Source organism: Xenopus laevis, chromosome 5L (assembly GCF_017654675.1).
Source record: "Xenopus laevis strain J_2021 chromosome 5L, Xenopus_laevis_v10.1, whole genome shotgun sequence".
In the NCBI taxonomy this organism is placed as follows: Eukaryota; Metazoa; Chordata; class Amphibia; order Anura; family Pipidae; genus Xenopus; species Xenopus laevis.
Genome location: NC_054379.1, coordinates 109,064,121 through 109,078,711, shown reverse-complemented (window position 1 = coordinate 109,078,711; position 14,591 = coordinate 109,064,121). Strand labels below are relative to the sequence as shown.

Below are 14,591 nucleotides of genomic sequence, written 5' to 3'. Positions count from 1 at the left end.
TTTAATTGATGTATGATGCCATGTTGTTATAAATATACAGGTATATATTTTTTATTATATTAGAACCAGTTTTTGACTATAGAACCCCATTTAAAAGTTCCTGGCTCTAGTAGTGTTTTTTTTGTAATTTGGAAATAAAACCCAAGCCATACATACTGTGTACTGATAAAATCCCAAATTCCACATATTCTGATTGGGTTGTAATCCATACACTTTATTTTGCTTTTTCATTGCAGATATAAATGAATGTGAGGCCAATAACACATGCCCCCAAAATTCCATTTGTAATAACACAGTTGGCTCCTACCAATGTGAATGTAATTCTGGCTATGAAGGAACAAACTGCACAGATATTGATGAATGTGCCACTTCACAGTATAACTGCACCAGCTATTCAGTCTGTGTCAACACAAATGGGTCCTATAATTGCTCATGTCAACCTGGATTCACAGCAACTGGTCTACAATGTACAGGCAAGTTTGGTCCCGTGGGTCTCTCTCAATGTTTAGGTTTGTGTAATTCATGATTATTGGTATTAGACCTGTTATCAAGAATCTGGAAAACCAGGGGGTTTTTCAGCTATGGGGTTTCTGCAGTTTTGATCTTCATCTTTGTCTAATAAGAAACATATTTTTACATTAAACAAGCCCAATAAGATTAATTTGCCTCTAATGGGTGATGGTCATTCCATTATTTGTAGCTTTTGGAATTATAGATTTCCAGATAACTGATCCTGTACATGTATTACAATACACATAAAATAAATGTACGGTAATGAAATTTGTGACAATGGAATCACCTGATTGCTATTCAGCTTTTTGTAAGGAAATGATCACTTTTGTGATCAGCTGACACCAGCACTAGCGCAAAGATACATTTTAAATTTACCCAAACATTAACAGAATTTTTTTTATTCCAGATATTGATGAGTGCATGAGTAACAGTTCTCTCTGTAATGAACACAGCACTTGCGAAAACATCATAGGCGGTTACCTTTGTAAATGTGATGTGGGATTTATAGATGTCAACGGTACATGTGCAGGTATGTACAATGTCTGGCTTCCTCTCAGAAATTAACTTATATCATAACTAACTTGTAAATTAACTTTAATTACGGTATAGATGGGCCCTATTCTATAAAAGTTTTCAGTTGGTCTTCATTTTGCATTTTGTTTTTATGGCTTTTGAAATAGTAGTCTCCTTATTCTGCCACTTGCAGCATGCAGCTACAGACACTGGGGCTCATTTATCAACACCGGGCAAATTTGCCCATGGGCAGTTACCTATAGCAACCAATCAGCGATTAGCTTTTTAAAGCCAGCTGCAAGTAGAACAATGAATGCAGCAATCTGATTGGTTGCCATGGGTTACTGCCCATGTGCAAATTTGCCCAGTGTTGATAAATGACCCCCACTGTCTGGTTGTTGGGGTCACTAACCCCCAGACACCAAAAACCACATTGTTCATGCAGTTTCCATGTCATTGTTTTTCTTAATTTGTAGTGCTTCTTACTTTTCAGGCCTGCCTGATAGACTAATTAAAACAGTGACTATACATCTGTTACTATGGAACTTACAGGCTAAGGGCAAGGGCACATGGAGCGTTGGCTCTGTTGATTATAGCCTGCATTTTTTCTGCTTATGCTCCTAGAATGAAGACAAACCATTGCACAGCTTTATGTATACAGTGTTGCTGGGAAATATGTGGGTGACACAAGGATGTTCCTTGGAACGTTCCTTGCTTGTACTTCATTCACAAAAGACAGGGAGCACCGGGGGGGGGGGTCGCAAGGTGCTGCAAGCTCAATACTTACAACTTGCACTGGATTTTAAATGTCATGTTACTAGTTAATTACAAATGTATTTATACACTGAATTTGCTGTATAATTTTCTTTGCAGATATTAATGAATGCAGCTCTACATCCTATTGCTCAGCTGACGGACAGGAATGTGAAAATAGTTTAGGCAGCTTTACATGCAAATGCAGAGACGGTTACATTATGACCAACGCCACCTGCTTAGGTATGTATAAGTGTTTTACTTATTTGTGAATGTTTACATCACAGAATGCCGACACAAACTAGGGTAAGACAGTGAGGCAAAGAAATCTCGTCTTAATAAAGCTTTTCTCTCACAGATCACAAATACTCTGACATCAATTCTTTGCAATGGGACAGCATTTCTTTATTGAGAAAATTCCACACAGCACCTAGCTATCTTATAGTGATATTGGTCCCGCTGTATATATTCTCAACATGTCACATTTCAGTGAAATTTATATGAAAATAAATGCGTACTTTTTGCATGTTCTGTATCAAGCATATGAAAATAAATGCGTACTTTTTGCATGTTCTGTATCAAGCTGTCCTATCATCTTCATTCAACACTTCTAACCAGTTTAGACACTGAACAACCTAGCAACTATTGACTCCTAAAGCCAAGCTTCTGCTGACTAAAAGCCTTTAATACATGGTTTGTTGTGAGATATACAGGTACATGTGTATGTAGATTTATTTCTATCGATGTTTTTTTTTTTGTTTCAACAGATATTGATGAATGCACTACTAACACAAGCAATTGCTCGATTAATGCATTCTGCATCAACATTGGTGGCTCCTTCGTCTGCCAGTGCAAAAGCAACTATACAGGCGATGGTGTTACTTGCACAGGTATTTCACAATAGCTTGATTTCACATAATATTTGAGTTAAGTATTTGAGTCTGCTTTTTCAGTAAACGATTGAGAAATGTGTGAACATGCCCAAATGAAAAAACAAATGTTGAATTCCGGCAATATTCCCCCCTGCATGAAGAAACCTTGTTAAATTTTATAAAACTCTCATTATTCAGAATCAGACTGCATTTTAAAAAATAGGAATGTTAATAGGCATACTTTAATAGGCCTCCATTAATAGGATAGAAGGGATATACATTCTGCTACTGTAGTTTTGCTATTGCTTGACATTTTTGGTGGAAATTTACAGCTCATTTTCTTTATGATTTACTAAATCAGTAAAAGTTTATTTTACAACAGATATATATTTCCTAAATATTGGTCTCTGTTTTTCTTCTAGTGGGCTGTTATAGGGGAATTATAATTACCACAAATTTAAAAAATACTTTTATAAATAATATTTTTTTCTTTCCCTAACCAGAAATTGTTCCTACGTCGATGCCAACTACTTTACCAACAATAGTGTCTACTCTAACAGAGACAATAATAAACCACACAACAGAAGTAACAACTGGAGACATAAATGAGACAAGTTATGTGCCCATGACCAGTAGTAGTAATGCCACATCTCCTGAACTGAACACTGAAAATCAGACAACATCTGTGTATAACTCAACAACTCTCCCATCTGAAACGACAAGCAGTGTTACTAGTCCTTTATCTATTACCAACAACATTGATGTCACTTCTTCTGGACCCCATTCTTTAAATTCTGAACCCAGTTCAATGACTGTTCTTGTTACTGAGACATCAGACACTGCAAGTACAGTAAATCCAAGCACATCTGTATATGACACATCGACTGTGACAACTGAACATGTAATTGTTGAAACTAGTCCAGTACCTCTATCTGCCACTTCTGAAACTCACACAACTTCTGTGTCCAACCCAACAACTCTACCATCTGAAACTACAAGCAGTGTTACTAGTCCTGAATCTGTTACCAGCAATATTGATGTCACTTCTTTTGGACCCCCTTCTTTTAGTTCTGAACCCAGTTCAACAACTGCTCTTGTTACTGAGACATCAGACACTGCAAGTACAGTGAATCCAAGCACACCTGTATATGATACATCTACTGTGACAACTGAACATGTGACTCTTGGAACTAGTCCAGTACCTCTTCCTGTCATTTCTGAAACTTCAGGTAGTCCAAGTACAACAAACCTGACCACAAATATATATAATACATCACCCATAACTACTGAAAATAACCCAGTCGCTACTACTTTAAGTGATGTTACTGGCATCTCTTCAGCATCAGATACTTCAAGTACCATAATCCAGAACACATCCGAATATATTACATCAGCCATTAGCCACACAACAACACTAACAACTGAAAACATAAGTGAGACAAGTTTTGTGCCTGTGACCAGCCATAGTCTTGTTACATCTATCGAACTGAACACTGAAACTCACACATCTGTGTCCAACCCAACAACTCTCCAATCTGGAGCTGTGAGCAGCGTGACTAGTCCTGAATCTGGTACCAGCAACATTGATGTCACTTCTTTTGGACCCCATTCTTTAAGTTCTGAACCCAGTGCAACAACTGTTCTTGTTACTGTGATATCAGACACTACAAATACAGTGAATCCAAACACATCTGTATATGACACATCGACTGTGACAACTGAACATATAATTGTTGGAACTATTCCAGTAGCTGTTTCTGCCACTTCTGAAACCTTAGGTAGTCCAAGTACAACAAACCTGACTACAAATTTATATAATACGTCACCCATAATTACTGAAAATAACCCAGTCACTACCACTGCAAGTGATGTTACTGGCATCTCTTCAGCATCAGATACTTCAAGTACCATAATCCAGAACACATCTGAATATATTACAACAGCCATAAGCCACACAACAGAACTAACAACTGAAAACATAAGTGAGACAAGTTTTGTGCCTGTGACCAGCCATAGTCTTGTTACATCTCCTGAACTGAACACTGAAACTCACACAACTTCTGTGTCCAACCCAACAACTCTCTCATCTGGAACTGTGAGCAGTGTGGCTAGTCCTGAATCTGTTCCCAGCAACATTGATGTCACTTCTTCTGGACCCCCTTCTTTAAGTTCTGAACCCAGTGCAACAACTGTTCTTGTTACTGTGATATCAGACACTGCAAGTACAGTGAGTCCAAGCACATCTGCATTTGATACATCTACTGTGACAACTGAACATGTGACTGTTGGAACTAGTCCAGTACCTCTTCCTGTCACTTCTGAAACTTTAGGTATTCCAAGTACAACAAACCTGACCACAAATTTATATAATACGTCACCCATAACTACTGCAAATAACCCAGTCGCTACCACTGTAAGTGATGTTACTGGCATCTCTTCAGCATCAGATACTTCAAGTTCCATAATCCAGAAGACATCCGAATATATTATATCAGCCATTAGCCACACAACAGCACTAACAACTGAAAACATAAGTGAGACAAGTTCTGTGCCTGTGTCCAGCCATAGTCTTGTTACATCTCCCGAACTGAACACTGAAACTCACACAACTTCTGTGTCCAACCCAACAACTCTACCATCTGAAACTACAAGCAGTGTTACTAGTCCTGAATCTGTTACCAACAATATTGATGTCACTTCTTCTGGACCCCCTTCTTTAAGTTCTGAACCCAGTGCAACAACTGTTCTTGTTACTGTGATATCAGACACTTCAAGTACAGTGAGTCCAAGCACATCTGCATTTGATACATCTACTGTGACAACTGAACATGTGACTGTTGGAACTAGTCCAGTACCTCTTTCTGTCACTTCTGAAACTTCAGGTATTCCAAGTACAACAAACCTGACCACAAATTTATATAATACGTCACCCATAACTACTGCAAATAACCCAGTTGCTACCACTTTAAGTGATGTTTCTGGCATCTCTTCAGCATCAGATACTTCAAGTACCATAATCCAGAACACATCTGAATATATTATATCAGCCATTAGCCACACAACAACACTAACAACTGAAAACATAAGTGAGACAAGTTTTGTGCCTGTGACCAGCCATAGTCTTGTTACATCTCCCGAACTGAACACTGAAACTCACACATCTGTGTCCAACCCAACAATTCTCCAATCTGGAGCTGTGAGCAGCGTGACTAGTCCTGAATCTGGTACCAGCAACAGTGATGTCACTTCTGCTGGACCCCCTTCTTTAAGTTCTGAACCCAGTGCAACAACTGTTCTTGTTACTGTGATATCAGACACTGCAAGTACAGTGAGTCCAAGCACATCTGCATTTGATACATCTACTGTGACAACTGAACATGTGACTGTTGGAACTAGTCCAGTACCTCTTTCTGCCACTTCTGAAACCTTAGGCATTCCAAGTACAACAAACCTGACCACAAATATATATAATACGTCACCCATAACTACTGTAAATAACCCAGTCGCTACCACTGTAAGTGATGTTACTGGCATCTCTTCAGCATCAGATACTTCAAGTACCATAACCCAGACCACATCTGAATATATTACAACAGCCATAAGCCACACAACAACACTAACAACTGAAAACATAAGTGCGACAAGTTTTGTGCCCAAAACCAGCCATAATCTTGTTACATCTCCAACACCTCTCCCATCTGGAACTGTGAGCAGTGTGACTAGTCCTGAATTTGTTACCAGCAACATTGATGTTACTTCTTCTGGACCCCATTCTTTAAGTTTTGAACCCAGTTCAACAACTGTTCTTGTCACTGCGATATCAGACACTGCAAGTACAGTTAATTCAAGTACATCTGTATATACCACCTCAACAACAACAACCAGTGGGTTAACTGTGAACACCGGTGAAACATCAACAACTACTGGCACAACATTAATAACAAACAACATAGCAACAACAAATGTTTCATCATCAACAACAATCACTGTTACTCTGAGCACAGGTGAATCGACAACCATTGCTGCAACAACAACAACCACAGGTGTAACAACTGCCACTGGTGCCACAACAAACACTGAATCAACAACCACTGGTGCAACAACAACCACTACTACAGCAACAATAGCCAGTGGCACATCCACTGCTATGGATACTGCTGCTGTAATAACAACAGGGAGAACAACCTCCACTGGTGCAACAACAAACACTGACACAATTGCTGTTGCAAAAACAAACACTGCTCCAACAACAACAAACCCTGTTACCATAAGTACTGCTGCAACAACAAAAACCACTGGCACAACAGCTGCTGCTGTAATAATAAATACTGGTACAACATCAAATACTGATACAACAACCACAGTTCCCGTAAGCACGGGTGCTACAGCAACAACTATTGGTACAACAACTACTGCTGCTGTAATAACAACCACAGGTACAACAACTACCACTGGTGCAACAACAAACACTGACACAACTGTTGCTGCAACAACAAGCACTGCTCCAATCGTAACAAATACTGTTATGATGAGCACTGCTGCAACAACCGCTGACACAACAGCTGCTGCTATAATAACCACTGGTACAACATCAAACACTGATACAACTACCACTAGTGAAACAACAATACATACTGTTCCTCTAAGTACGGGTGCCACAACAACATCTACTCGGACAACAACTACTGCTGCTGTAATATTAACCACAGGTACAGCAAACACCACTGGTGCAACAACAAACACTGACACAACTGTTTCTACAACAACAACCACTGCTCCAACAGCAACAAATACTGCTATGACGAGCACTGCTGCAACAACCGCTGACACAACAGCTGCTGCTATAATAACCACTGGTACAACATCAAACACTGATACAACAACCACTGGTGCAACAACAATACATACTGTTCCCCTAAGTGAGGGTGCCACAACAACATCTACTCGTACAACAACTACTGCTGCTGTAATATCAACCACAGGTACAGCAAACACCACTGGTGCAACAACAAACACTGACACAACTGTTGCTGCAACAACAACCACTGCTCCAACAAGAACAACAAACACTGGTACAATGAGCACTGCTGCAACAACAACAGTTGGCACAACAGCTGCTGCAATAATAAACACTGGTGCAACAACAATAGCTGACACAACTGTTGCTGCAACAACAACCACTGCTCCAACAACAACAAACACTGTTAACTTGAGCACAGGTAATACAATAACAGCATCTGCTGCTACAACAAACATGACTGTAACAACTACCACTGCTGAACCTACAACCACAACAACTACTACCACTGCAACAACTACCACCCCAACCTCTACTCCCAAAATAACAACTTCACCCGTAATGCTTCAAGGTAAAACTATACAGTTAAATTTGGAGAATAAAGCACTGTAAAAAATAAAGCTAGTGTTAAAAACACATTTTATTATTTTACCAAGGATTTTGTATATTTCCAGTATGTATAGTAAATGTATCAGTGTTATGAATGCAATACAATTTTTGTATTGGGATCTAACATATGGGTCAAATGGCTAAGGGAAATAAGTAAACCTTTCTTTCAAGCTTTCTTTCTTCTATATTTATATTTCAGCTGTCCCCCTCTTCCCTTATGGGAAAGGCGAAAACGATATAGAATTTGTACAGAAAAAAGAAGATTTCACGTCTCCACTCTTCCAGCCACAATTAGGTTTTCCTTTTGGGAACAAGCTGCGGACTAATATTTATGTATGTATTTATTTAAGCTATACAGATCTGTTGACTACCCTAAATGTGAAATAACATTAATTCAAGCCATTGTCCTTGTTTCTTCTAGTACACTGACAACGGACAGATCATCTTCCCAGCATCTCAAAATGACATCTTCTCCTATACTAATCCACCAGTTAATGGGTTTCCTGTAGACTATTCTGTGGCAATGATCGCTGTGTTTTGGGATGATGCAGATTTCTCCAATATTGGGACCACCTATTATCAGGTTGGTTTATATGGTTTTGCTAAAGCCAAAATCATTCTATAAGAGTAAAGAAATATAAAGTTGTAGAAATGAAAAGCATATTTAAAAAAAAACCCTTATCACTGGTCATTGTGTTACATTTAGATCTGTTTTGCATATACAGTAATAAAAAATTATATTCTGAATAGGACCTTGTAGAAATAGTAAAAATATTAAAAAATAGAAAAGGGTAGGCTAAAATGTAAAATAAGACATATGGATAGTTAGGCCCTGTCAATCATTTTTTTTATGAAAGTTGCCAGAATGTGGGCCTAAAGCTAAACTTAAATTCGAGGTATTCAAGGTTTTTTCTTATTCAATCACATTTTTTATATTCAGATTTTTCAATAAAAAAGCAAACATTCAAATATTTCTAAAGTTAGAGTTTATTTGAAGTAGAAAAAACCTCACACAAATTTGAAATTAGGTAAAGGATTCCACTCTGTGACTCTTGATAAAAATGTATGATAAAAAGAAAGGATTAACATGATGCAGTGTTGATCATGAGATCTGATACTTGTAACATATATAGACTGACCATTGTATGCCTTATATGTATATTATTAGTGCGTTTTGTTATCTTTGAAAACAATAGGAATACACTAAAACTAATCCAAGCACTGGAAGCAATTCCACATTTCAAGGTGTTGAAGAAATGGTCAGAAAATATTTTAATGCCAATTACAATGCTCAGTGGATTTTAAAGATTACGTGGGAAAAGGCTCCTCCATTCCTAGCTACAGCAGATAATACACAGGTGAGAAGGTTTATCTTTTCAAGTATACATTTTCGGAATTTGAACCCTTTCATTGTGAATGTGTACAAATCCTAGTACAATTTCTAAACTCACACGCCACTCATATTTAATTTAGACCATTACGTACCAAGCTGTGCTGACCACTGATGGCTATATATCCTATGTCTTGATGCTATACAAAGATGGCCAAATGAACTGGGATGTGAGCAGTCGTGTAGCCAATGTCGTAATTGGTTATTCCAGGTACTGTGCAACATTTGACTTCTTTTCCATGTTTTTTTATTTATTTATTTATTTTTTTACGTGGCAGTCTGCATTTTTATCCTTACCTCCTCCACAAAACTTATTGTTAATCCAATGTTTACAAGATAAAAAAATATATATATATTTTTATTCTTTGTTATTAGAAAAATATTTCTAAGATATTAGAGAAATAAGTATTCAATCCCAATGTTTTGGTGTGTTGTCAAGCCAATTTTTCAGTAGTAGCAGTTTCAAGTCTCTTGGGTTTAGTGTGTGCACAAGCCGTTTTAGATGTTGGCCCATATTTGTTCTAGGATTTGTTTTTTTCAGATAAGAAAACAGATTTGTAGTTGCATTAAAATTGGAGCTTTGACTGGGCTATAGAAGGGCATTCACCTTCTTGTTCTTAAGCCATTCTAGTGCTTTTGCAAAGTGACTTCAATTTTTAGCAGGGGTTAATAAAAAAATGCATACCAAATCTAAACTATGGGGTTGGTTATCTCACACAGGTCGGTTGCATGTTTCTAACCTGAATAACCTTGAGTTAGAAGGAGCCACAGTCACCCTTGTGTAGGTGTAGTATAACTTACACCAATCGATGTTAGCAGCTTTGTATTCATTAGGGACAGGCTGGGGTCAGTGAATAGGGGACTTCCCATATCTTGTGTGCCATTCAGAAGTATATGCTGTCAAGTGCCAAGACAAGCAGGGCTTTGTGATTTACATTAAGCAGCACTGCATTCGTTAGGGGCAGGGTGGGGTTAGTGCATAGGTGTCCTCTGTCATTCAGATGTACAAGAAAATTAGTTTAAGGCACCTCTGTGTTTTGCACCCCTTGTGTCAATGAGGGGTGGGGCATGGTTGGGGATAGGGAGGAGGCATGGGTGGCACATATAAATTCCCTAGGACTCCCCTGGTATTTTGTATATTAGAGTTATTTTAGGCTATGAGAAACTGGAAGGTGAATAGGAGAGGCTCTGAATGGAAAAATAATTAATCAAAACTTAGAATAACAATACAATTGTAGCCTTGCAGAGCAACAGGTTTTTTTTTTTGGCTCACAGGGTAATTCATCTGCATTTGAAAGCTAAATAGAGGCACCAAAATTATATAAAATATGAAGACCAATTAAAATATTGCTGATAAAAGGACATTCTATAACATATAAAAAGTTAACTAATAAGTGAACTACCCCATTAAGTTGTGATGGTGGCCAGGGCTTTCTATAGAAAAAAGAAGAAATTGTGGATTTATTACAAAAAACAATTCCTTTGTTTAGAATATTTGTTTACATATCTAGAATAGTAAAGCAAAAAGCCTTTCATTTTTGCACCTTGTAGTGGCAATGGTGATGGTTTTTACAAAAATGATGACCAGATGAAACGCCCAGTAGCTGAAAGATATCGTCCTAATAACTACCAAGGATTTAAATCAGGTAATGGTTACGTTTTACTGAAGGGGAATAAATGTTTGTTTCAGAGCTTCCAAGTTCACCCATATGTGTTTATGGGGAATTAAACACTAGCTAATGGCTTAATTTTAATGGTTTGTGAAACTTTCTGGATTCTCTCCCATGTTGTCTCTATACTGCACAACTCCCCACCACAATTGTGCAGGGAATGTAGAGGGTGGTTTCGGGAAGGAGTGTGTGTTAAAGGGGCGGGATTTGGGTACTTACTGGGCAGGTTTGTGTTAAACATCATATGCCTTCTTATTCAAATTAGAGCACATGATGTTTAACTTTTCCTGAAAAATGAAAATGCTCTTGTCCGCATACAGTGATTTATACTGTAAATATTTTTTTGTATTATTATTAGCCAATGTTCGAGGCCTCTGGATATATAGCTTGAACAGCCAGGCTGTGGATAACAACCGCATGACATGTATGAACTGGATCAATTCTCAGCCTGCTCCCTCAGAGTGGAATTCAGGTTTAGTGTCCTGTCCATGTTTATACCAGCAAGGGCTCTCTGATTCCAGATTCAGAAAAACCAAAGCAGGTAGGAAAAAATGCTTTACTGCATCTTCAACCGACCTTAACAATATTGTTATACTTACACAATAATAAAAGCTGAAATTCCAGAGATTGTAATGTTTCTCTTTTAGCGACTCTGTAATTTTGTGAATATTTTTACAGGGACGTCTGGCAGCATCACTATGCTTCGAAGTTCAGTGTCCAGTAGGTTAAAGGCTGGTGTTAGGTGCCTGTACTTAAGAAAAAGACAGTTTTTAGAAGGCTTCCAAGAAAGGTATTGGATATCTCCATCCTCTCAGTCTGGTAAGTGAATCGACTGTACTTATTGGAACCACAATGACATTCTGCAACTTAATAAAAAAAGTCAAAAGAAATTTCCAGAGTTAAATCATTGTGAATATTGAAGGAAGTATAGAAGATTTTAGTTCTATGGCAGTTCAGACAAGTTGGGAATGTGTATATTTGAGAAGAGGCCTGTAAGAGGATCTATCTATCTATATAAATCTATCTTGTGAGGCAAATCTGAGAAAAGTTTTTTTTACCCTTCCCCTGAATTAACTTAAAATAAGATTTATTTTAGTAAACGGTTGAACTTAATGACTGTGTCCTTTTCACCCCCAAATAATTTGTATGTAAGTCTTCACTGATCTCAGTAACTCTTTCTTTTGAGAACATTAAGAACTATTTCTAACAAAAATGAATTTTACAGATCCAGAGCTCCTGGCTTATGATACTTGCTGCAATCAGTTGGATGACCCATGGTTCTGTTCATTGTACATGCAAAAGAGGCCCGAAATCAATTGCAGAAGTTATAGGCCATTATCTTCTGGTGAGTTCTTTTATTTAATATTTAGCGTACCAGAGCTGGGATGAGCAAATAGTACAAGTACCAGAACTTGTTTAGAGCAAATATAACTGAACACATACTAGACTAGAATACATTTAAATAACTCTAACATTTGTCATGTGTTTATTTATACATGCCTAGTTATCATCACAATTAATGTAAATAATGAGTTATAAATAAACTTTCGTCCATTATGATAGGGTCGAGTATTGGAGACCCGCATATTTCAACTTTGGATGGGCTCGCTTATACCTTCAATGGGCTGGATGATTTTATCCTCTTAAATGCAACAGATTCTACAACTTCCGTAATTCTACAGGGACGGACAGAGCAGACTGGGACTGCACTGGCCACTAACTTTAAGGCATTTGCATTAAACTACAACTCTAACACATCAAATGTTACAGTAAGTGACATATAATTTCTAGCATTGTTATAACAGAAAAATATCAGACACATGAATGCTCACTGATCTACATAATGCATAATTTAATATTCCTCGTTGTGCAGGTTGAGTGGTATCTTGGAGGAAATGACACAATAACAACCTATGTTAATGGTCAGAAAGTCTCATTCAGCTATTCAGACGGTATGTGGTCTTAATTTATAAATGTATAAAGCACATCTTTTTCCAAATGGGATTTTTGAAGCATGCAACTGATTGCTGATTTGTCAATGATACTAAGCAAGTCAGAAAGTGTGCATTTTTATTTTGTCTCTGTTAGTGCAGTTATCTATTTTCTATGCTTATGGAGCAACACAAATCTGTTTTATCAGATGTACCTAACCTAAGCAATTTTTTGAAATATGCCAATTTATTTGTAAAACTATTAATTGAAAATCTTTTGCACAGACAAAAACAGAATAATATATTTTAAATCACAAGGTATGTCTGTGATACTGTGCCCCATGCACCATGAGAAATTGCTTAAAGACAGCCATGTTTACTGTATTGGTCTTTTATAAACTTCTAGATATGGAAACACTGATAAATAACACAAATCCAGATGTTTTCTTGGTGATGAATAATTCAAGCAATGCAAACGTTGGAGGTACCGTTGCTGTGTCAGTGTCAGCCTATTATGGAATATTGAATGCCATAACATATCTCCCATCAGAATTCTTTGGACAAACCCAAGGCTTATTGGGTAGGTGTTATTTTTTCCTGATATTTTATCAGTAACATATTTACCATAATCCAGATAAATGGCAAGAAATTTGCACATGTTGAAATAGAATGCATTATAGACCCCAGCCAATCTCTTCTAAATGCTGCCTCCCTTTTGTTGTAGGAGTGTGGAACTCAGACAAGAACGATGATTTTAAGATGCCAAATGGAACCGGGATTAGTATAAACAGCTCCGACGAAGAGATTTATAACTACGGGATGTTGTGTAGGTCTTTTAGTCCTAAATTCTGAGTTTGTCAGTCAACTTAGACAAGTAACTGAATGATCAAAATGATGTGCCATCAAGCTTACAAAAAAGTATTTCTCATAGTACGTTATGTACCCTTGTACCATGTACCATAAAAATTCTGAATTCAAGCAGAATATAATGTGGCTTTTTTTTTTAATTGATACACATTTTGAACATCATAGAGCAATTTTAAAACCAAGACACTTTATGAAACATTGAGATTGTTATTGGTTACATCACATGTGTTAAATACATTGATTGCATTAATAAATAGACATGCCCACTAAGAGATATAAAAGCAAGCATTTGTACAGCATTTGTACACATGACAGTGTTAGAATGTAAGCATTTCTTACATTCATGGTACATGCATCTTGTCTTCTACTGAACAGGGAAGGTCACTGGAGTCAACCTATTTACTGAATCAAGGACACAGCAAAAAGATAGTGGCACATTCAAACCTCTCTTCCTGGATGATCTGAAGAGACAGAATGCTTCCAGATATAATGAGCTGGCAAAAACCTGCAAAGACAATTCAGAATGTATTTATGATGCTTTGGTGACCAACAATACTGATTTGGCTTTATCAACTCAACGAGCTATAGCAACAGTTCAAGAAACAAAAGCTCTTCTGAGTAAGTGTACTTTCAACAAAGCTCATTCGCAATAATCATTCTGAGATCCCTTTGTTG

At 37.4% G+C, this 14,591-nt stretch overlaps 1 protein-coding gene across 2 annotated transcripts in view; it reads left to right on the top strand.

The window, feature by feature from the left end:
* Positions 1 to 14,591, top strand: part of LOC108716955 — a 93,615-nt gene that overhangs the window by 62,950 nt on the left and 16,074 nt on the right. For both annotated transcript variants that reach the window (XM_041563247.1, XM_041563246.1), the window contains exons 43-60: positions 237 to 473; positions 920 to 1,042; positions 1,900 to 2,022; positions 2,547 to 2,669; positions 3,155 to 8,020; positions 8,258 to 8,391; positions 8,480 to 8,641; positions 9,255 to 9,416; positions 9,532 to 9,659; positions 11,000 to 11,094; positions 11,477 to 11,659; positions 11,797 to 11,937; positions 12,344 to 12,463; positions 12,682 to 12,887; positions 12,992 to 13,070; positions 13,456 to 13,629; positions 13,774 to 13,875; positions 14,292 to 14,534. In XM_041563247.1, the coding sequence (XP_041419181.1) occupies positions 237 to 473; positions 920 to 1,042; positions 1,900 to 2,022; positions 2,547 to 2,669; positions 3,155 to 8,020; positions 8,258 to 8,391; positions 8,480 to 8,641; positions 9,255 to 9,416; positions 9,532 to 9,659; positions 11,000 to 11,094; positions 11,477 to 11,659; positions 11,797 to 11,937; positions 12,344 to 12,463; positions 12,682 to 12,887; positions 12,992 to 13,070; positions 13,456 to 13,629; positions 13,774 to 13,875; positions 14,292 to 14,534 (7,401 nt within the window). The remainder of the gene's footprint in view (positions 1 to 236; positions 474 to 919; positions 1,043 to 1,899; positions 2,023 to 2,546; positions 2,670 to 3,154; positions 8,021 to 8,257; positions 8,392 to 8,479; positions 8,642 to 9,254; positions 9,417 to 9,531; positions 9,660 to 10,999; positions 11,095 to 11,476; positions 11,660 to 11,796; positions 11,938 to 12,343; positions 12,464 to 12,681; positions 12,888 to 12,991; positions 13,071 to 13,455; positions 13,630 to 13,773; positions 13,876 to 14,291; positions 14,535 to 14,591) is intronic.